This window comes from Antedon mediterranea, chromosome 6, assembly GCF_964355755.1.
Source record: "Antedon mediterranea chromosome 6, ecAntMedi1.1, whole genome shotgun sequence".
Taxonomy (NCBI): domain Eukaryota; kingdom Metazoa; phylum Echinodermata; class Crinoidea; order Comatulida; family Antedonidae; genus Antedon; species Antedon mediterranea.
This window is the reverse complement of record NC_092675.1, coordinates 6,758,243-6,780,015: the sequence shown is the minus strand read 5'-3', so window position 1 is coordinate 6,780,015 and position 21,773 is coordinate 6,758,243. Positions and strand designations below refer to the sequence as shown.

Here is a 21,773-nt window from a genome sequence, read left to right as displayed (position 1 = left end):
CATGAAGATGTCATCATAACTACCATATTTAAGCATATCACTGCCATATTTGGGCACATCACACTTTTTTTTGTCAAACTAGTTTGATAGCGTAGACAGAGCTTTGATTACGGTTTTATTAGGATGTAATTTTTTCGATCCAATTTTTGGAAAACAGATGGTTTTATTTTTGAAGGGGATAATTATATCAATTATATTCGAATCATTATTGATTATTTATATATATAATATAACAAAATTGAAATATGCACTTGGGAACCCCAATAGATACATTATAGGGTGTTTTTTTATTAAACTTTCGTTTATCTTATATGAAATATAAATTTTAAAAAAAAAATTGTATAAATTAATATTGAAAACAAAAAAGAAACGTAACGCAACATAAGTAACGCACGAGAAGATAAGCAAACAAATATAACCATGAGACATAAAACTAGACACAGGAGTAAGAAAAGCATTTTTAATATTTTTGTTTTTGTTTTTTTTATATTCGTTTTTTAAAATAATGTATATAATCTGTATATAGGGTATAAATGAATTATATGTCAAAAATACTACCGAAAATATATCTATACAACATTAGTAAATGTATCTCCTACAGTACATTTATTAGTTAAGTGTTCACAATTTTAGATGTTGAGAATTATAGAACAAAAACAAATACTAGAAAATTATGAAAAAAGGTGGATAACAGAAAAGAAATAATGCTCTGATTCCAAGAACAGTAACGTTATATATATATAAACCAAACAAAAGTAAGAATAACAATGAATAGTTATTATTATTATTAGAAATAATTGTATTAATCTGTTGATGAAATGAAATGAATAAATAGTGGTTAACGCCACAAAAGAGAAAAAAAAAAGAAAAAAAAAAACTTTCGTAGGTTATCTGCAGTTCATTCAGTTAATATTGTTCTTGTACATTTTCTTATCTTGTTTTACATTTTATTTTATCTGTTTGTAAAATTGAATCAACCAAAATAAAATAAAATGGAAAAAAATTACTTCTTTCTGGAAAAATAATGGATCCAACCAGATACAATAATTGTTATTTGTAGGCTATTGATAGGGAATTGTTTGGTCTATTCGGTTTAACCTATTATATTCAGTGTTATTAGTAACAGTAAGGTTATATACCGTATCTTTGGGTTAAGTCATGCTGTAAAAATAGTTTACAAATTTTTTAATAATTGGAATCTATTCAGCGTATATTTTGAAATATAGATTGTTTCGTTTTGTTTGTTATTTAAATTCTGTATGAATAGCTTTTGAAATCTTGTCCTTGAAATAGCTTGTTAAATAGATTAATATAGTATTTATACAAAATATATAGTAGGCCTAGAAGAACATTAAACAAGAAAGTGTGGCATAAAATATCTATTCAAACATGGAGATACAGTACCAGGAAAATATGATATCGAAACAATGCGAGAAAGTTTACAGACAATGGAAATATAACTCATTTTCAAAATTAAACTTCGATGCACCTAGTTCAGAAGTAAGCAATGATGGAAAATTTGTAGTTGGATCTATTGGAGAAGCTGGAGGATATATGGAATTGAAAAATGGAGATGTTCAACTGCTCATTCCCCCAGGGGCAATGCCACAACAAACCGAGGGCTATGGCTACGTATTCATGTATGCAGACACGGTCGAGTACAACACAGAGAAGCACTATGTTATCATCTGTGGACCTCCCGGTATTCGGTTTAACAGTTCCATAATACTACGTTTTCCAAATGTAAAGCAGAAAGACGAGTTACTGTTAGAACAGATGCTCCCAAGAGTCAAATTGAGCGTTCAGAAACTCGGAGAACCTATGAAATGGAGGCCGTATGACACCAGTAGTGATGGATTGTGTTTTATAGAAGAAAGCGCGGTGATTCTACATCTAAATCACTTTACAGGGATTAAAGTTGATAGTGGAGTGCAAACTATATGTGATGGGAATACGCCTATCTATGTATCAGCAGTTTTAGAAAATAATGCTCATCATAAATTCTCTTTGCGGGTATTTTGCAGTACCTATTATTCTTTGAAGGTAATTTTAATACTTTTCTTTAGTACTATTTTGTTAAATTACATTTCATTGTTCTGATACTTTGAAGTATACTTTCAATTACCCTTAGGGCCTATTACAAAGTTTTTTTTTAACATGAAATACAGTTGCATAATTTCTTTTCTCCAGATTGTAAGGGAAGAAGAACTTCAAACTTCCTCTCAAACACTTGGAAACCCAGTTAAGATTGGTTTACACAACCCAAATGATGAAGTGAATTTCCAAATTATTGATTGCGTGGATTGTACAACCAAACCACTTGAATATGTAAGCCCCTCATTTTTTAACTCTTTTGTGTAAATAAATAACATTTTTATAATATAGAAAGTGCTATCCCATTCATTGTTTTACTCGCTATTACATTTAAACTTATGTTATAATTAGATGATTCGAGTTGGCGATATTTTGTCTGATATGGGTTATATTCATCGTCAGTTTTTTATAAACTGTTCAAGTAGCGATGCTTTCTTGGTATTTGAAGTAACTATTGGTAGTAAGACCGTTCATATGGCACAAGTACAAACTAATAGACGTTATACGCCTGCTATTTCTAGCATACAGGTAAAACAGTTCTTTTCGTACGTGTTTAATAAACTGTTTTCATGTTAGTTTTTTACATTTTGTATATTGAAACTTATAGATAATGTTCTACTGTATATCTATCTATTTATTTATATTTTGTTATCCTATGTTTAAATTAAGAACAAGAGCAATATTATTAAATGACGCTTGTTCTGTGGTTGTCCCTGTTTCATTACTTTGTTTTACAATGTCACAATTTTACTTTTGTGTGTCGTGATTGAAATGAAATAAATAAATATCAAATGATCAAAGCGTCAAGACTATCATAACAAGTGCGTACAAGTTACACGCCGTGGTGGCCGACCCATTTAAAAGGAACAAAGACAATTAAAAAGGGGTTTCATAAAAATGTTTACACATGGCAAATATTCGCCCTCGATCCAACACTGAATTCAAATTTCACCATGTTCTGGTATGACTGTTGGAGTAGGTGCGCCATATTTGAACATTTAATGTAATCATTATTTCTTTATAGTATAAAGTATGTAATCATGAGTAATGTATACCGAAATTATTACTTTTTTAATAGGACGATGAGTTTATGGAGGTTCAATTTTCACCTTCACCAGTGAACCCCCCGATTCTATCACAGAACGTACGTTCCATGCTATGCATTCAACTTGATGTCCTCAGACAATCGCAGAGGCAAGGAGAAAAAGAATTAAGGCTCTGCGATTATCGAGGCTTAGCCAATTTGATGGGTGTTCCTGGCGATCACATAGCATGGATGGGACCAGAAGCTCCAAAAAACTGTCCAACAGATTCAAGTCCCACAATTCTCTTGCTCAACAATTGGGAAGTCAGTTGCAGACGAAGGAAATTGAAGAATACAGAGGCTTTAAGTGAACTGAAATCGTTTCTTCAACAATTGGATCATAATAAATGTGTAAAGATAATTGAGGAATTTACAAAGAAACAGCCAGGATCCATGAACACTAGACGTAAATCATTAACGGAAATCATGTTGTAAATATCTGATTCGTTGCCTCGTGTTATAAGAGTAAATTCAGAAATTAGGCTAGCACATGCTAACATAATCCTAAGCCAACACCCCGAATCCCCTTTGATCCGCCTAATCATAGCCATTTATAAAAGTATGCAAAAACACGTATATCGATATTGGTTACACGGTTCAATCTTTATTAATTATCAGTAGAAATGAAAAAAAATGATACTTAGATTATATTAGTAGTTTTATTATCAACATGAGCAATGATTTTTGGTATTGCGCTATATAAATCGAACGATTGACGATTGATTGATAATATAATTGCATAGTTATTAGAAAATACGATATTATGTTTGACAACATATCATTATGTCTATTAGGTCATTTAGTAAATAATATAGGTATTAAATCAAACACATGGTATCGAACTTGTGAAGAATGCTCTGTTCTCTTTCCCCGCCATTATTGGAGCCTTGCTGCCACACATGATATATCTGTAATTTAGCAAAAGTACTTAACAATTAATATTGGTAAAAATATCAACATTCTAGCACACATGGCGTTCATACGTATAATACTGGAACTGGAATATTATATACAAAAGTAGAAACGTCGACTGAAATACAGACAACATAAAAATGACCGTAAATAGGCCTATAGAGACTTTGGGCAAGTATAAAGAACTATCTGTAGCTGCGAGAATATGTAAAAACTACAGTACTGTTGGAATCTGTCGCAGTCAGACATAAGATCAAAGAACTGTTACGAGTTCTTATCTTAGCAAGACCAGCACTCTTAACTTAACTTAACTTAACTCCCCGATTAAAGCCGGCTTTATCAGATAGACGGTCTTACTAAAGCCACCCCTGTTAGACCATTGCTATAAAACAGTCTTAGATAAGATCGCGTAAATTAAACAAATTGAGGGCGTACTTTGCGCGTAGAATACCAAATAAGGTAATGTTCGTCACGCTTGTTCAATTCACAATCATAACAGTACGTATATTTCTACGCAAGAAAATCTATTCTATTCTAGGCCTATATAAGAATAAAACCACCGTTATTATTTAAAACTCGTTCAATTGGTTGTCTTTGACGATAAATAATACGTAAAGGCAACAAAAAGAGAGGTTTAAGACTGTTTTAATTTTAAAGACCGTTTGCAGCAATGGTTTATTAATAAAGACTACTTGCTACGTCACGAATTATAGCCGGCTAAGCGCTAAGACCGGTTATATTAGCGTTTTTTTTTCCAGGACGAACGTGGGCAGAAATCATGAATAATTCATTACCTTAATTACTTTCTATATAAAGAATTGCAAGATAGCTGATCTACTTCCTAAATATACTAAACCTAACCCTCTAAATAATCTCTCTCAACTATTAAAAAAAACATGTTCATGAAAGATCTCGAACTACCACTAGACCAAACATTTCGGCAGCATGAATTATTCATGATTTCTGCCCACGTTCGTCCTGGAAAAAAAAATTACGCGACCGGTTATAGACCGCTTATAGCAATCCGCCCCCATAACTGTACTACTGCTGAGGGCAGCATATTATAGTTTACAATTTCAAAAACTATTATTATAGGCCTAATAATCAATTATTTATATTTTGATAATAGGCCTAGCGTATCTATAGATTCGTGTATAGGCCTACACTCATTGTTTATTTTTATGTAACGATTGTTTTGTATTTCATCCATCGTGTCAAATTATTTAAGCTTACTTTACGCGTAAAGTAACACATTTAGGGCGTAATTTGCGCGTAGAATACCAAATAAGGTAATTCGTCACGCTTGTTCAAATCTACGGAAGCCCGTTCGGGCCACAAGTTAACTATATTTTAAATGCTGTTATCTGGCGGCCGCCACTTAATTATCTGGCGGCCGCCACTTAATTATCTGGCGGTCGCCACTTAATTATCTGGCGGCCGCCACTTAATTATCTGGCGGCCGCCACTTAATTATCTGGCGGCCGCCACTTAATTATCTGGCGGCCGCCACTTAATTATCTGGCGGCCGCCAGATAATTAAGATAATTGTAACTTTCCTAGACTTATTTGTACAGCCGTCGATTATTTTACATTTGAAGTAGTGCGCCACGTGCGTCGAGAATGTGTCGATGGATTTTTAGTTACCTCATAAGAGCATGATACGTCGCATAATTTAGAATGACGAAAGAGTATAAGAGCATGGACAGTCACATAAGAGCATGACGAAAGAGTATTTGAGCTTTAAGAAAGAGTATAAAAACATTAAGAAAGATTATAAGAGCATTAAGAAAGAGTATAAGAGCATTAAGAAAGAGTATAAGAGCATTAAGAAAGAGTATAAAAGCATTAAGAAAGAGTATAAGAGCATTAAGAATGAGTATAAGAGCATTAGTTATGCACATAAGAGCATTAGGAATGAGTATAAGATAATGGTGTGCGGTATAAAAGCATAATGAAATAGTTTGAGAGCATGACGTCACCGCATGTGAAGAGATTACTGGCGTTCCATATTTTATTGCATGCAACATCGCCTCTGATCCAATGCACGTACATGTCACGTGATGGAACATGTACTAATTATTAAGTGGCGGCCGCCAGATAATTAAGTGGCGGCCGCCAGATAATTAAGTGGCGGCCGCCAGATAATTTAGTGGCGGCCGCCAGATAATTAAGTGGACCACCGCCAGATAATTAAGTGGCGGCCGCCAGATAATTAAGTGGCGGCCGCCAGATAACAGCTTTTAAAATATAGTTAACTTGTGGCCCGAACGGGCTTCCGTACAAATCACAATCATAACAGTACGTACATTTCTAGGCAAGACAATCTATTCTAGATTGTTATTATTTGATTTAACACTTAAAACTCGTTCAATTGGTTGTCTTTGACGATAAATAATACGTTAAAGCAACAAACAGAGAGGTTTAAGACTGTTTTAAGACTCCTTCGAGTAGGCTTTAATTTTAAAGACCGCTAACAGGTTAGACCGCGGTATAGCAATGGTCTATAAATAAAGACTACTTGCTACGTCACGTATTCAGGATAATCAATCAATTTCGGTGATTTCCTGCCTCGCACTTTTTATGATGGTAAAACGATTCCTCGCATAAATTTCCGACTTGCCTGTCTGCCTCGCGTGCCTCGTTGGCTCGCACTTTGTTATTACCCGAGGGGATAGACACCTAAGAATTGTAATATTCCAATCATCATCAATCCATCGTCGCTGAACAAATTATCGTTGCTGGTATGGTGGTTACCTACAACATACATAGTAGATAGTTCAATGCTACATGTTCAGGTTTATCCATAATGTATAAAAATAACTTCAAATAGCAATAGTTTGTTGCTATTTAAATGATGATCACTGTGGTTCGAGATCAATTAATATAACTGGGCGTTGATTCTGAAGTCTACTCAAACAATATGGAGATTCAACATCAAGAAAATATTATATCGAAACAGTGCGAGGAAGTTTACAAACAATGGAAGGACACAAAGCACTCGCAGTTAAAATCAAACTTCAATATATCAAGTTCAGAAGTAAGCAGTGATGGGAAATTTGTAGTTGGACCTGTTGGAGAAGGAGGAGGGTATATGGAATTGAGAAATGGAGATGTTCAACTGCTCATTCCTCCGGGGTCAATGCCACAACAAAGGGAGGGCTACGGCTACGTATTCATGTATTTAGATACAGTCGAGTACAACACAGAGAAGCACTATGTTATCATCTGTGGACCTCCGGGTATTCGATTTAGCAGCTCGATAATACTACGTTTTCCAAATTTGAAGCAAAATGGCGGATTACTCTACGAACAGATGCATACAAGAATCAAGTTGAGTGTTCAGAAACTCGGAGAACCTATGAAATGGAGGCCGTATGATACCAGTAGTGATGGTTTGTGTTGTATAGAAGAAAGCGCAGTGATTCTGCATCTAAATCACTTTACAGGGATTAAATTTGATAGTGGAGTGCAAACTATAAGCGAAGGAAATACACCCATCTATGTATCTGCCTTTTTAGAGAAGAATACACAAAATACATTTACTTTTCGAGTATTTTGCAGTACCTACTATGCTTTAAGGGTAATTAAAATACATATTTAAACATATTGTTTCTCATAAAAAGAAATTGATCATCGTTATTTTATATTATCATTTCAAACTAAAATTATGTTTCATTTAATTAAAATTACGTCTAGGCCTATACTAATACAAATTTGTATATAAAATCGCTTCATAGTGATTGGTTTATTATGTTTATTGTTAAAATGGGGAAACACCTTCTTGATAATTAAGATGTTTTGTTTGTAGGCCTAATGATAAATGGAGCATGAGCTTATCAAACATTAACTGTATAGGCCTATTAATTAAATTCTCAGTATATCACTGGCCAGTTCTGGGAGTTTCCCTATGCCTATCACAACTATAATTATGTAAAATCAGTTTTATGTTCTGTACAAATCCGGCATATTTGTATTAAAGTAAATAGAACAATGAATTCAATAGAATTTTAATTACTACCAAATAAATATCGTTATCAGGGCCTGGTTATATTTCTCACATTTCCTCAAGAAAACGGATTTTACATACACATTTAATACAATTTTAATTAAGATGACTAAAGCGAGACATTTAATAAAAAGGAAAACTGCCTTAAATGTAAAAAAATGTGACATGTTTCGAGAAACTATTCTCATCATCAGAACAGTAAACAACGCCTAGAGTGCTTTTATACCAATAGGACAGGTTGTATGTAAATAAGTCTTTTAGTTTTATAATGTTAACTCCATTATGAATTATAATGCATCGGTGGATGGTATATTGTACTGTAATACTATACCTTTACAAGTACCCTGTCAAATTGCCTGGCAGATGTGGAATATAAAAAATAAATTAAAAAACTGAATTATTTAGTAATAATTATCCTTATCATGTTTTCGTTAATATGACAACCTGTTATTACAAACATAGGCGTGGTAGTATAGTAGTAATAAACTCCATGTTGTTTACATTACCGCGTTAACATTGTATGTATAGATAATACTAAATGCCTCTATATTATAAGATCTATGAATATTATTATTATTGGATACTTAATAAAATCTTTATGATACTATATTAAAGCTTGTAACGACAACAACATAAATTAAGTAAACAAACGAGCTTATATTATTTAATATTTTACAATATTATGATTAGTACATATGAAAATACATATCTAACCAAAATATTCAGTTCATATTAAAGATGATCAATTTCCTCGAGTTATGAATTCGTTTGAATAAGGCAGATGACGTCACAACTACGATCTCATCTTGATCGATGTATTCATGATTGCCCAAGGGAACGCCAACAATCACGTACATTTTGAAATTAAATTCGCAATCAGTTTGCAAAATGTGGGAGAATCTGAAGACCTTGTATTTGATCATTTCACGTGGGGGTACGGTGTTGATCTTATCGGTGAAACTTTGTGGAAAATGGTAAAAAAACAAAAAAACAACAAGGAATGTAGGCAACAACCAATCATATGGCAAGTGTGACATGTCACATTTACATTTTAAGGCAGTTTGCCTTTTTATTAAATGCCTCGCTATAGTCATCCTAACTCGTAAGTTTGGTGGTATTATTCATAATTTTAATTAAGTAATTCAGAAGTACTTAAGTACGGGGCGCCGTTCGGGACATTACTCATTTTGTCGACATAATTCAATTATGTGACACATAATTGGATTTTGTGTCGACAGAATTAATTCTATTTAGACAAAATCCATTCTGTGTCGACAGAATTCATTCTGTGTCAACAAAATTACGTCTATGTAGACATAGTAAATTATGTGTCGACAAAATTTATTTTGTGTCGACAAAATTCAGTTTGTAGTCGACAAAATTAATTTTGTGTTGACAAAATTCATTTTGTGCTGACAAAATTCATTTTGTATAGACAAAATTCATTTTGTATAAACAAAATTCATTTTGTGTGCTGAGCCTACTCAAGCGTGAGACAGAACGTTTTAACATGCAAATTAGAAGGCGGAGCTTAAAAGTGATAAAGGTCGTGACAGTGCGCGAATTTTTCTTTTCTTTTTTACATCTTTCAGCAGTGCAGTCGTACCGTATTGATAGCTGCATGCGTCTGTATTACTATAGTATTAATAATCTATTTTATAATCTGATATAATCAGTAGTCATAATTTGACAATTGAGCACGCATTTGATATCTACATCGTCATTAATAATTAATTATTCATATCATAAGCTATTTCACAATATCGGAAAATAAAATTAGCAGAACTTCAGAAGTAGGCCTACACATTTTACAATGATTGTTTAACTGTTATTAGGCCTATTTAATCATTTTATCGAAATATTATTTATTAATCTTGAATATATTTTTTAATATAAGGCAAAGGTACTGTATTTTATTATCGTCAAGTTCAACTGGAAACTCTTGCAGGCAGCAGTGCAGTACAACGCCTATTCAGATCAAATAAATATCGTTATATCGGGGAAGAGTGAAATTCATTCTTCCCTGGTTATATTTCATACATTTCTTTAAGAAAACAGATTTTACATTGTATTATCCTATTTCTCCAGAATTTAAAGGACGAAGAACAAGGTTCTTCTCAAGCACTTGGAAAACCAGTTAAGGTTGGATCATACAACTCAAGTGATGAAGTAAATTTCAGAATTACTGATTGCGTTGAATGTAAAACCAAACCACTGGAATATGTAAGACTTCATTGTTATATTCTTATAGATATCTGTAGTCGGAATGTTAGTTACATAAATTAATATTAATCAATAACAGTAGGCCTATAGTACATTGATAATCACGCTAAAATAACGTTTGTTCTCCATTTATAATACGCTGTTTCTATATTTAGATGATTTGTGTCAGTGATGTTTTTTCTGATATGGGATACATTCATCGTCAGTTTCTGGTAGACTGTTCAATTAGCGATGCTTTCTTGACATTCGAGGTAACTATCGGTGGTAAGACCGTTCATATTGCGCAAGTTCAAACTAATAGATGTTATGATACAGCTGCTGATTTCAAACAACAGGTAATAAATGTGGATTTTTACTTTGGTGTACACATAATTGAATGATTAACAATAACAACAACAACAATTATTATGTGACAATATGAACAAACAGTAAAAGTTGTGGCTTGGTGGTTATGATGCTTGGCTACCACTCTAAGGGTCCTGGGTTCAAGTCCCGTCACATGTCAGGATTTTTCTAAGGACAAAATTACAACTCCACTCCCAAAGACTTTGTTTATGTAGAGCATCTTGTGTATATGTTTATCTTGTGAACCTCTGAGGGTCCCTAATGATCAGCAATTGGATGGATCACCCTCCTTAAATTACCCTTTAATGTTAAAATGACTATGTGTTTATAATTTATATATTTCCCGGTGTGCTGATCTGAATAGGTGTTGTACTGCACTGCTGCCTGCATTGGGAGTTTCCAGTTTAACTTGAAGATAAGCAATACCTTTGCCTTATGCCGAGATTTACCTGTAATAGTTTGCTGCTAAAACTGATTACTGTGAATTAAATCGTTATGCATGACTCGATACGTTTATTAAATATTCTATATTTTTATTGCAAATAGGAAAGTCTGGACAAGTACATGGAAGTTCAGTTTTCACCCTCACCGGTAAACCCACCAATTCTATCACAGAACGTACGATGTAGTCTATCCATTCAGCTTGATGTTCTTAGGGAATCACAGAGGCAAGACGAGACAGAATTAAGGCTATGCGACTACCGAGGCTTAGCGCAATTGATGAATATTTCTGGAGATCAAATCACATGGATGGGACCAGAGGCTCCGAAAAACTGTCCAACCGATTCAAGTCCAACAATTCTCGTGCTCAACAGATGGGAACTCAATTGCAGAAGAAGGAAATTGAACACTACAGCGGCTTTGTGTGAACTGAAATCGCTCCTTCAACAACTGGATCACAATGCATGTGTAAAGATAATAAATGAATACATAAAGGAACAGGTAAAGAAAAATGCTACTAGGTCACATCGAGCTAGATTTAGATCATTATCGGAATCCATATTGTAAAGACAATTGATTCGCTGGATATATCAAATCAATGACAAATGGAACAGCTTATACCGATTTGTTAAATGCCAAGGTGAAAGAAGTATGTGATTAATAGTTTGAATATTCTATTTAATATGAGAAACGTTGTGAGTTTTACTTTATTGTAGTGCACAAAACATTTCCAGGCGATTTTTAAGCCTATAATAGTAATAACTAAAAATAGGCCTATTCTAAGTCATGATTTAGCTCATCAGAATTATTATAAGATATAGATATTTGATATGTCATTGAAGAGAATAACGATATTATCAGTGATAAATTACTTTTATTTAGTTCATTATTATATTCAAATCAAGCACATGGTACCGAACTTGTGAAGAATGCTCTGTTCTCTTTCCCCGCCATTATTGGAGCCTTGCTGCCACACATTACATATCTGTAATTTAACAACACAAAAGTATTAACATTGGTAAAAAGATCAACATTCTGGCACACGGCGTTTCATACTTATAATACTGGAACTGGAATAGTATATACAAATGTCGAAACGTCGACTGAAACATTAAGACAGTAACTATAGAGACTTTGGGCAAGTATAAAGAATTATCTGTGCCTGCGAGAATATGTAAAATCTACAGTACTGTTGGAATCTGTCGCAGCCAGACATAAGATCAAAGAACTGTTTAGTTCCTTTATTGGCCAGACGAGCTCAGTGTCCTTTTGTTAGATTGCCTTGATATAACAAACAATGCAGTTATTCATTGCTCTCTTATACAAAGTTACGGTTTTAAAACAGATGTTTTTTGTCAATACGTACCCATGTATTTTTGTTCATAATAATAATACTGTATTTATCTAAATCTGTATTATAATATTATTGTAATATTTGACTTACTTCTGGGTTGGCGATGTAATCCTCAGCTCATGTACATACATAATAGGATCAATCCAGATGTCCCATTTTAAAGGATTATACCAATCTGCATCGTAATCCCAGTACAAGTACACGCCAACCAGATCGCCTAGGTCATCTGGGACGTCTGTTAGCTCATATGAGTACACCTGGCCTGGTGTGAAGACCTCTGATTTTCTGCAAGAAAATAGAAATAATAATAGAAATCGCTTAAGATACGATCACTGTTAATTGTAAATAAGCTACCGCATCGACGTTATAATTAACGGAAACACTCTAGTGTGCTTGGAATGGATAACACATTTTTATTTTAATTCATAATGTACATTTTAATATTTATTATTTTATATTATATTTGTAGTGTATTTTGATATGTTTTATCACAAATTAATTAAGGCCTAATAAATAATTCCATTTTGCCCTATTTCTTTTAATGTGTATTTCTATTTATATACAACACTATAAATACATACATACATGTAATAAACAACATTTAATATTACTGTTAATAGCAACAAGCACAGATCTTGCAGCACTGACAAGATATGAAACAAGCGTCATGTAATAGTATATTTGAATATTTTTTGTCAATGATTAGGCCTACTTGCTTAGAGGAAGTTTTCCAGTCTGATGGTCTGCACCAATAAACGTGATGAAAAGCACGCCTTTATCCTCTTGCTTTCTCTGAACTCGTTGTGGGGGTTGATCAATCTTAACTTCTACATTGAACGTCTCCGCTAAATATATAATATAATTCAGATTGAATAACTTGTTTAGTTGTAGGTCTAATCATGGATTTATTATATCGATGGTCTAATCAAAGAAATCTGCTTTGGTATAATACTACACTCTGAGGACTTCACTAAAAAACAGGATAGGATGTCTGTTGTGTCGCGGGTGTGGAAAGATAAACAGTTTCCACACAACACATATCCAAATAACGAAATATGATATTAATAGAAATCGCTTAAATGAAAAATAATGTTAATAGCCTTAATAATATTAATTAGCAGTTTTTTTTTTATAGAAGAAGATACTTTACTTACCGCATGACAAATCAATGAGAACGAAGGTAACGGCAATAAATGTTAGAAACCTCATTTTTGCAATTACAGACTCGGGAATCGTGTACGTATTTGTAATACAATTGGAACACATTAGTTATCTGCTATTTAAATACCTTTACGCTTACCGACCTTATCATTGTGTAATCAACATTTTGCGTGATACACGCTTAGACCTATTAACCACAAATGTTATCTGTTTTTACGTTTATTGAAACAATTTATGGATAGATATACTATCTTTTACCATATGTCATTTTCTCGTAGCAAAACTATTTGGTTTCGGCCTGCATGTAAGTAAGCTTGATTGAACAGTTCGCGTGTATGTATTTTTCTCTCCCCTGCCCCCCTCCCCCATAAGTCTCTCGAGCTCTGCCTGTGTAACGTATATGAAACAACAGAATGTTTTACCTGTTCACTCAACACAACTTAATAAATAGATAAAAACATCTTTGCTTTGACTAATGTATTATATTTAATATCGTCAAAGCCGTCATCATCATAATATATTATTTCATAATTAGGACTAAAATAAATCTGATATTAAAACATTTTCAAACTTGTGTGCATTAATGGCTAATCGATTACATTTAGCATGACGGGAATTAAAATTGAAATTGTATATTTAAAATAGATATATTATATATCATTGTGTTGTTTTACGTTAGGCTATTTCTCTTTGTATCTGCCTTCACACATCAAGGGACACTTAGTCACAGTTATTGACTGGAAACATGGCAGCAGTGTCTTCATTTGCCTTGATTTTGTCTCCCCTAGCCCCACACATGGTAACACTGATATGAAAAAAGAAAATAAATGATTTACTCATAAATGGTTGTAAAACAGTAACAAGGTGTGACTTATTTCACTCTCACTAGATTTATCTTTAAATTCATAATTATTTGGTGGCGTGGCTTGGAGTTTTTTTCCCTGCTTTTTAAATCGATAATTATCTCATTGCAAAGTAGTTGCGTTTAGGTACTGCTGCTTAAAGAATAAATATCATGATTTATGTAATACATCACCATTCACTAACCTACATAATTATAGTAACATGAACATTTTAGAACATAAGGGAATTTATAAGGAGTTCTTGACATTTGATATCAATTTAACTGTTACATCATTTCAGCAACAAATTGCTCTTATTGTTCTCTAATGTTTCTTTATATTTTCAACCTGTTTTTCTTGTAATTGTTTGTAACTACTGTGGAGTAGCTTTGCGTCAGGGTGTTGAGTAATTGGTCAGATGTTTTGCCCTACTCTGACGTAATTTGTACTTTAGACTACTGTAAGTACATTGAGAATACTTCCAGATCACTAGGGGTTATATTTGAGCGGGTACTGCACCAACATGTCTGTAATTGTTTGTAACTACTGTAGAGTAGCAAAGCGCAAGTATTCTCAATGTACTTAGTAAAAAGTGCAAATTACGTCAGAGTAGGACAAATATCTTTTTTTTCTGATAAAACGTAACAAAATGTGTATACAATTTGTTTGAACGTGTATACTAATACTATACTAAATCATACCTGCTAGAATCCTCTCCATCAGTGATAACAATCTTGTGTACGTATATCTCCGGGTTGGTCCAAATATCCCAATCCCAGGGCTTGTACCAGTCTGGGTCGTATTCCCACTCAAACAGAATTCCAGACAGGGTACCAGGGTCTGCGTCAGACGCGGCTATGTATGTGCTCAGTGCTCCAGGTATAAATGACTCGGAATTCCTATATATATATATTAAAATACGAGTATCAAAATAAGAGATTAACAAGATTCTAGATTAGCTTAAACCAATCCTGGGCTTAGTATGTGTAGATTATTTTACACCGACCCAAAAATACTTATAGACAATAGGAAACACACGTTAAGTAGTTAAGCTACCTAATGGTTACGCTCTGTCTATACTATCAAACTTTATGTGACAAAAAAGTGTGATATGCCCAAATATGGTACATTAGTGATATGCCCAAACATGGTAGTGATATGACATCATCATGCCCATATATGGGCACATCACATTTGTTTTGTCGGGTATCCTTTTCCCTGTTAGGGCTCTGTGCAAATTTCAAAGGGCCCCAGAATAATTTAAAATAACAATTAGTCGTCTTACTTTGTTAACGCAATCCGCTTTGATTGAGTATTGTACCCCATGAGTGTCACAAAAAGCTTGCCCTTTTCGGTACTACCTTTCATCCAACCAGGATCGTCTATGAACACTTCAAACTTGAAATTATACCCTAAAAAACATTTAAAAAAAGTATGTATGTTTTTGAAACTCGAGCAAAATTGTTTTCCAACTCGTATATTTTTATAATATCTACAACTCACTATGTCGGTCGGTCGGTCGGTTGGTCGGTAAACACTAACTTGAGCACGCGACTGCAGCCATGTATATGGCCTTGTTTACATTAAACAAACGCAGCCTTGCTGGTATAATTATGATAAAGAATAGGCATACGTAATAATACATTTCAACTGTACATAAAATGATATAGTTTAACCATTGAGTGATTGAATTTATTTATTAACCAGAGTCACATAAATACATACAATATAAACATTAAAAACAATTGTAAGACTCGAGTTAAATGGATATCCCCAAAAAAGTAAAATACTTAATATCATTGGGGTCCAGAACTATGAAATCAATTTTGAAATTGGAAGAAACCGAATTAGACGATGTTTATTATGTGCAATGTTATTTATTTATTGCCGTAGTTAACTATTTTCTCGTTAAATTGAATATTAGTATTTATTTGTCAATATTCTTACCACAGTATGATGATTTATCGTTAGTCTCCAAATAATATATGACATTGTTTACACCATCAGCAGGTTTGTGTTTAATTGAATCGAAGCCTAGTCTAACTCCTTCACTTCCATCGAAGCACTCGCCACGGGAGAAGTACTTGTAACCGTCTTTCCCATAACCTCTATGGGTACATTCGTACGCCCTGAATGGACACTTTGTGTTGATTGACTCGATGAAGTATTCGTATGAACGCATATGGTTGCAGGCCACGTACTGAACACCGGCTGTAATATTTAACATAACATTAATTGTATTTATTTCAAAACAAACATATAAACATCAACAAAGCAAAAGCCGAGGTGACGTTTTTCATCTTCCGACACAGAATAGAATTCAAACTGTAATTATAATAAATACACTATAAGCATAATTATGTCAACTTTAAATATAAAGAAATCAGATACAATTTATATACCCTATTCATATTGTATACGGTATAAATCTCTGTCTGCACTATCAAACAATGTGATGTGCCCATATATGGACACGATGACGTCATATCACTACGATATTTGAGCAAATTACACTTACTAATATTTCTTTCGTGTAAATTTAATCTATAATCATTTAGAATAGTGGGCTTGTAGTCTTTTTGGTAATAATTTCGAAATCATCTAACAACACGATATTATTTTATTATTTTCCATTGTACTCTAACTTACCATCGTACACACCGCCCTCTGTGATAAGATTAGATATAATACCCTGATCACAGCCAACCTGCTCGAACCCTCCATTTGGGTAAAAGTCCATGTGTCCAACCGGTACATATATTCCGTATCCTAATTCAGACAAATAATGTTTATAATTTAATTAGAATATACATGAAAGTAAAACTAATGCCAAAATAGAGACTTTATTGGGAAGTCGTGTCTTCCTGGTTACTGTAAAGCCCAAAATGTTCGCGGCCCTAAATTTTCGCGATTTATTTTTAAGCCCAGGCTAACTAAGCCTAGGCATGATCGACTGTGAACAACATCGTTGGGAATTTCGCGATTTTCCGCGCGATTTTCCGGTCGTCTGTGGCAAGGCAAATGTGTATCCTGTTCCTTTGTTTGGTCACCTAGGTAGGGGTCCGGGACCGCGACAGAACGAGAACGGATGGGGACCCTCCAAAGAAATTGCATTTTATTTGTCGGGCATTTGTAATATTTGTTTTATTTTTTTGAATGCGCCTTGAGCACTCTTGAGTGGTATGTGCGCTATAAAAATCCTGTTATTATTATTATTATTATTATTATTATTATTATTATTATGTCCTTTATTTTCGCGATCGTTGTTCAATTGCGAAAGTCGCGAAAATAAAGGACGCGCGAAAATGTTGGGTTTTACAGTATTCATTTTTCGTTCAACAAAAACGTATGCATGTCTTTGTTTTTCTTTCTATCTTTTTCTTTATTTCAGCATTTATTATACTGACACCACTCGTAGGCTTATTTTCATCATATGACGTCGGATATGTATCTTGTGATTCATATGAGCCTTTTATTTTACCAAATGTATAGATCGGATCTGTGTCAGTGTGAATAATATCAACAAACGTCGCATCGGATGGATCCAGACGAACAATGATATCCATGCCTTCGAAATAGGGTCCTGCTGGATCCATTCCTGAATAAACAGATAATAATAATAATGTCAATTGCTGTTTTGTATATTCGGGCCTAAGTCTAAGTACATTACTCCATTAAACATGTTCGGGTTAGGTAAAACTTTGCTGTACAACTCTGTACTATTATAGTATATATTCATAGTATAGGCTATAATGACAACTTCAATAATGGCCCTTTCACACCTGCTCCGGCACGGTTCCGGTCCGGCGACGGAAAATCCAATCGAACGTCAATGTTTCGTTTTTACGCGGCTACGCGCATATCGATTGGCGCATAGTAAAAACGAAACATTGGCATTCGATTCGTCGTACCGGAACAGTGTCGTAACAGGTGTGGAAGACCCTTTAGGCATGGCAGTGCATGTCTAGATATATGGTTACGAGGAACATGTGAATTCACAGGTAAGCTTATATGAATAATAAAGCAGACTTAGAACACTATCAAGGAGACATCTTCCGATTCGGGACCCAACAATTGTCCCCTTAAAAGAGGTTTTCCCAGAATATGGGTTTCTTAACATATATTTTAATTATACCTGTAATTCGTCCTAGTTTAGGATTAGTTTGCTCCTCTCCTACGTAACTTGCGACGTGAGCGCCAAGACTGTGTCCGATCACGTGGACTTTATCAGCGGTGTAGCCATACAATTCCTGTGCAATATACCAATGCCAATACATTATAGTTTTACATTTATTGAACTCAGAAACGCATACAGTAAAATTATAAAGGGATATCTTCTGAGCAAACAATGTTTTCTATTAACAGCGTTGAATGACATTATATTCCTGTCGTTTCATTAAAACTCAACACAAAAACAAAACATTGTATAATAAATATTGCGTTACCTTTAACTTGTCCAATAGAAATGATATTTCAGCACCAACAATTCGAGTGTTGGCACTTGCTTGCCCGTATAATTCACGTGCTCCGGGAGCCCAGCCAACTCTTATAACATTAAAATCATCGTTATTCAGAAATTCTGTCTTCATATCTTCTAGCCACCAAACGTTTCCGGACTCCAAAAACCCATGGGTCATAATCTTTGTCCCCAAGGCGGGATTAAAGAATGAGTTTGTAATGGTCGATAAATCCTTGGTTTTTAGTTCTTGGTGGTGGGTTGGGTTCTTTCGGGTGTTTAAAAGAAAAGTTGTGCCAACTTGGTCTCTAGTATCAGGGAGGTAACTTATAGGACGATCCGGTACATCATAAAATGGCGGTCCTTTATCGAAACACCCGATATCACTGTAGCAGACGATTGTAGATTTGCCTACAAGAAAATACACTGATAATCGGTATACCTTTATTGGTGTATAACAGCACTTATAAGGTGGATGATATGGAATTGTATATTATGATTATATTGCCTACATAATTAATAATAAAATTGAAACTATTTTGTTTAGTATAGCGAAGAACCGCTATTGATTGATTGATTGATTGATTGATTGATATCAATTTACACTAATATAACATTATTTGATTTGATTGATGAGTTTAGGCAATACCGATTCTACTATTATTGATTTTGTTCCAACAATAATGTAATGATATAAGATCGTTTTCTTGAGGAAGCCTATTTAAGAATATAACATTACTTTAAAAAAAATAAAAACTCACCAAATATCCAATCACGTAGAGGTTTAAAACCAGTGACGCATTGAACTGTGGAAAGCAGCAAAATGCTCAGAATTACTCCTGATTTTGACGCCATGTTGACACCTATACTATCAACTGTCTATAAGATCAAAGCTATCTTGAGTCAGGATAGCCGTGTTAAGAATCAGTTTTATTACGCACATACGTGTGAAAGTGAATGATTTGTAACGTATGGTTCTATAGTAAGTTACTGAAAAGGATGTGTTATCTATAAATTGCCTTCACATATTTCATGATAAAATCCGCCAGTATCTCTCTTCACTAATTTGATTGCGACTTGTTTTAGTATATATCAAGTAATTGGCGGTATTATGATAAAATGTGTGTATCTTAAGGTTGCCGACATTAAGCTTGGTTCTCACTAGCGACGCAACCTACGCAACGTAAGAAAATGCCCTTCCAATAATTGTGTTTGTCCCCGCCTGCGTGAAATCAAACCTGCGATGTTTGCAGCACTGTTGCGTCGTCGGTTCTCACTTGTGATTACGCAATACATAAATTTGCGTCAATACGTCGTTGCGTTACGTTGCATCACTAGTGGGAACCACGCATTATAGAGCTTTCGATTTCCGACAAATCGAAAGTTCCCTATTTTCTTAACAATAATGTACAGCGATTAGTAAGAAGTTAAACATTTTGGTGCGTTTCATATGTCTATTAAGCCTACTTGAGCTGGAACAAAGTGAATTTATCGGATCTCTAGTTTATATTGGCCTGTTGTATGGGCCAATAATATTTATTAATATATATGTATTAGCATGAAGACTCATCTGTGTTGGTGTATTATAGATAATTAAACTTTTGATCACAACACAATAAAATGAAAAACATTTTCGTCCAACAGCGAGAAACGGCTCATTCCGCGGATGAAGTCTTCAGCTTCAGCTGACGAACATTTCAGGTAAACATTTTCTTCTCTTTGTTGTGTTGTGAATAAAAGTTTAATTATCTACCTCAACCGCATGTATGTATGTATATACTATTATTATACAAACTAAAATGTAACATTTATACCGTAGTAAACAAGTTAACTTTATAAAAGCATATTATTTAGTTAAATATTGATAATTTAATTAGTTTAAGCATATGTGGTCAGATGTTGTTGTTTACTTTCTATTCCTAACATTGGGTGTACGTGTAGTGCTAATCACTTCATTATCACTACATTAACACATCTGGATTTTCTACTGAAATTTCACATCAGAAAGCATCAAGATTTTAGTGTCCGTTTGTCATACAAACAAGATAACAATTTAGGCCTTAAAAACCAAACAAATGTATGGCTTTCAGTAAACATGCAGTACCAGTTAGTTGTGCTTGCTCAAGCGTGGTTCCCACAAGAACGCAACGCAGCGACATATCGACGCAAAGTGTTGTATTGCGTAATCACAAGTGGGAACCAACGACGCAATAGTGCTGCAAACATCGCAGGTTTGATTTCACGCAGGCGGAGGCAAACACAATTATTAGAAGGGCATTTGCTTACGTTGCGTAGATTGCGTTACATTGCGTCGCTAGTGGTAACCACGCTTTAAATCCAAATTCACCAAGCGTAAGCTGAATTATTTTTTTAATACGTTGTATTAATAAAGCTTAGTTCCCACTATGGCGCCGCATCGCTACGTAAGTAATGTGTGTTTGTGCTGCACTTGCGTCTTTGCGTTGCGTCCTGGTGAGAACCAAGCTTTTATAGACATATGTACTAGATATAATCGAAGCAAGGCCTGGTGCTATCCAAACTATTGAAAAAAACGAAACAAAATTTGTTTTTAAGTGAATGCTTCTTCATGCTGATATAACTGCGTACGTTAAAAAAAATGAACAGGAAATCTTTATAGTTTTATGTATTTGCTTTATTTTTCTTACGTTGTAAGCTATGAAGTATTAGTTCCAACAATCATATCATAATTTTGAGACTATTTGAGTTATGAGTTCTAAATAAGGCCACAGTAAACTTAGTTTTATCAGGGAAGAATGATCTTCCCTGACGTTATATTAAATTATTATTGGTCCACCAAAGCTTCTAAACCTGAGATTTGGATGTGTCTATTTCTA

General features: G+C 34.1%; 3 protein-coding genes across 3 annotated transcripts; 1 reads left to right on the top strand and 2 right to left on the bottom strand.

Moving 5' to 3' along the window:
* The first annotated feature begins 6,880 nt into the window (after positions 1-6,880).
* On the top strand, positions 6,881-12,985 carry LOC140052009 (uncharacterized). The gene is made up of 4 exons (XM_072097380.1): positions 6,881-7,670; positions 10,185-10,319; positions 10,475-10,654; positions 11,211-12,985. The coding sequence occupies exons 1-4, from the start codon at positions 7,011-7,013 to the stop codon at positions 11,670-11,672; spliced, it is 1,437 nt and encodes a 478-aa protein (XP_071953481.1). The 5' UTR covers positions 6,881-7,010; the 3' UTR covers positions 11,673-12,985.
* On the bottom strand, positions 12,006-13,784 carry LOC140051925 (uncharacterized). Its single transcript, XM_072097272.1, has 4 exons — positions 13,614-13,784; positions 13,172-13,304; positions 12,550-12,744; positions 12,006-12,090 (listed from the first exon to the last, which is right to left on the bottom strand). Exons 1-4 carry the CDS (start codon positions 13,723-13,725, stop codon positions 12,006-12,008), a joined length of 525 nt encoding a protein of 174 aa, XP_071953373.1. The 5' UTR covers positions 13,726-13,784.
* Positions 13,785-14,137: 353 nt separating this feature from the next.
* On the bottom strand, positions 14,138-19,773 carry LOC140051924 (pancreatic triacylglycerol lipase-like). Its single transcript, XM_072097271.1, has 9 exons — positions 19,680-19,773; positions 18,908-19,329; positions 18,598-18,712; positions 17,944-18,060; positions 17,112-17,231; positions 16,410-16,673; positions 15,748-15,874; positions 15,164-15,361; positions 14,138-14,425 (listed from the first exon to the last, which is right to left on the bottom strand). The coding sequence occupies exons 1-9, from the start codon at positions 19,771-19,773 to the stop codon at positions 14,341-14,343; spliced, it is 1,542 nt and encodes a 513-aa protein (XP_071953372.1). The 3' UTR covers positions 14,138-14,340.
* Positions 19,774-21,773: the final 2,000 nt, after the last annotated feature.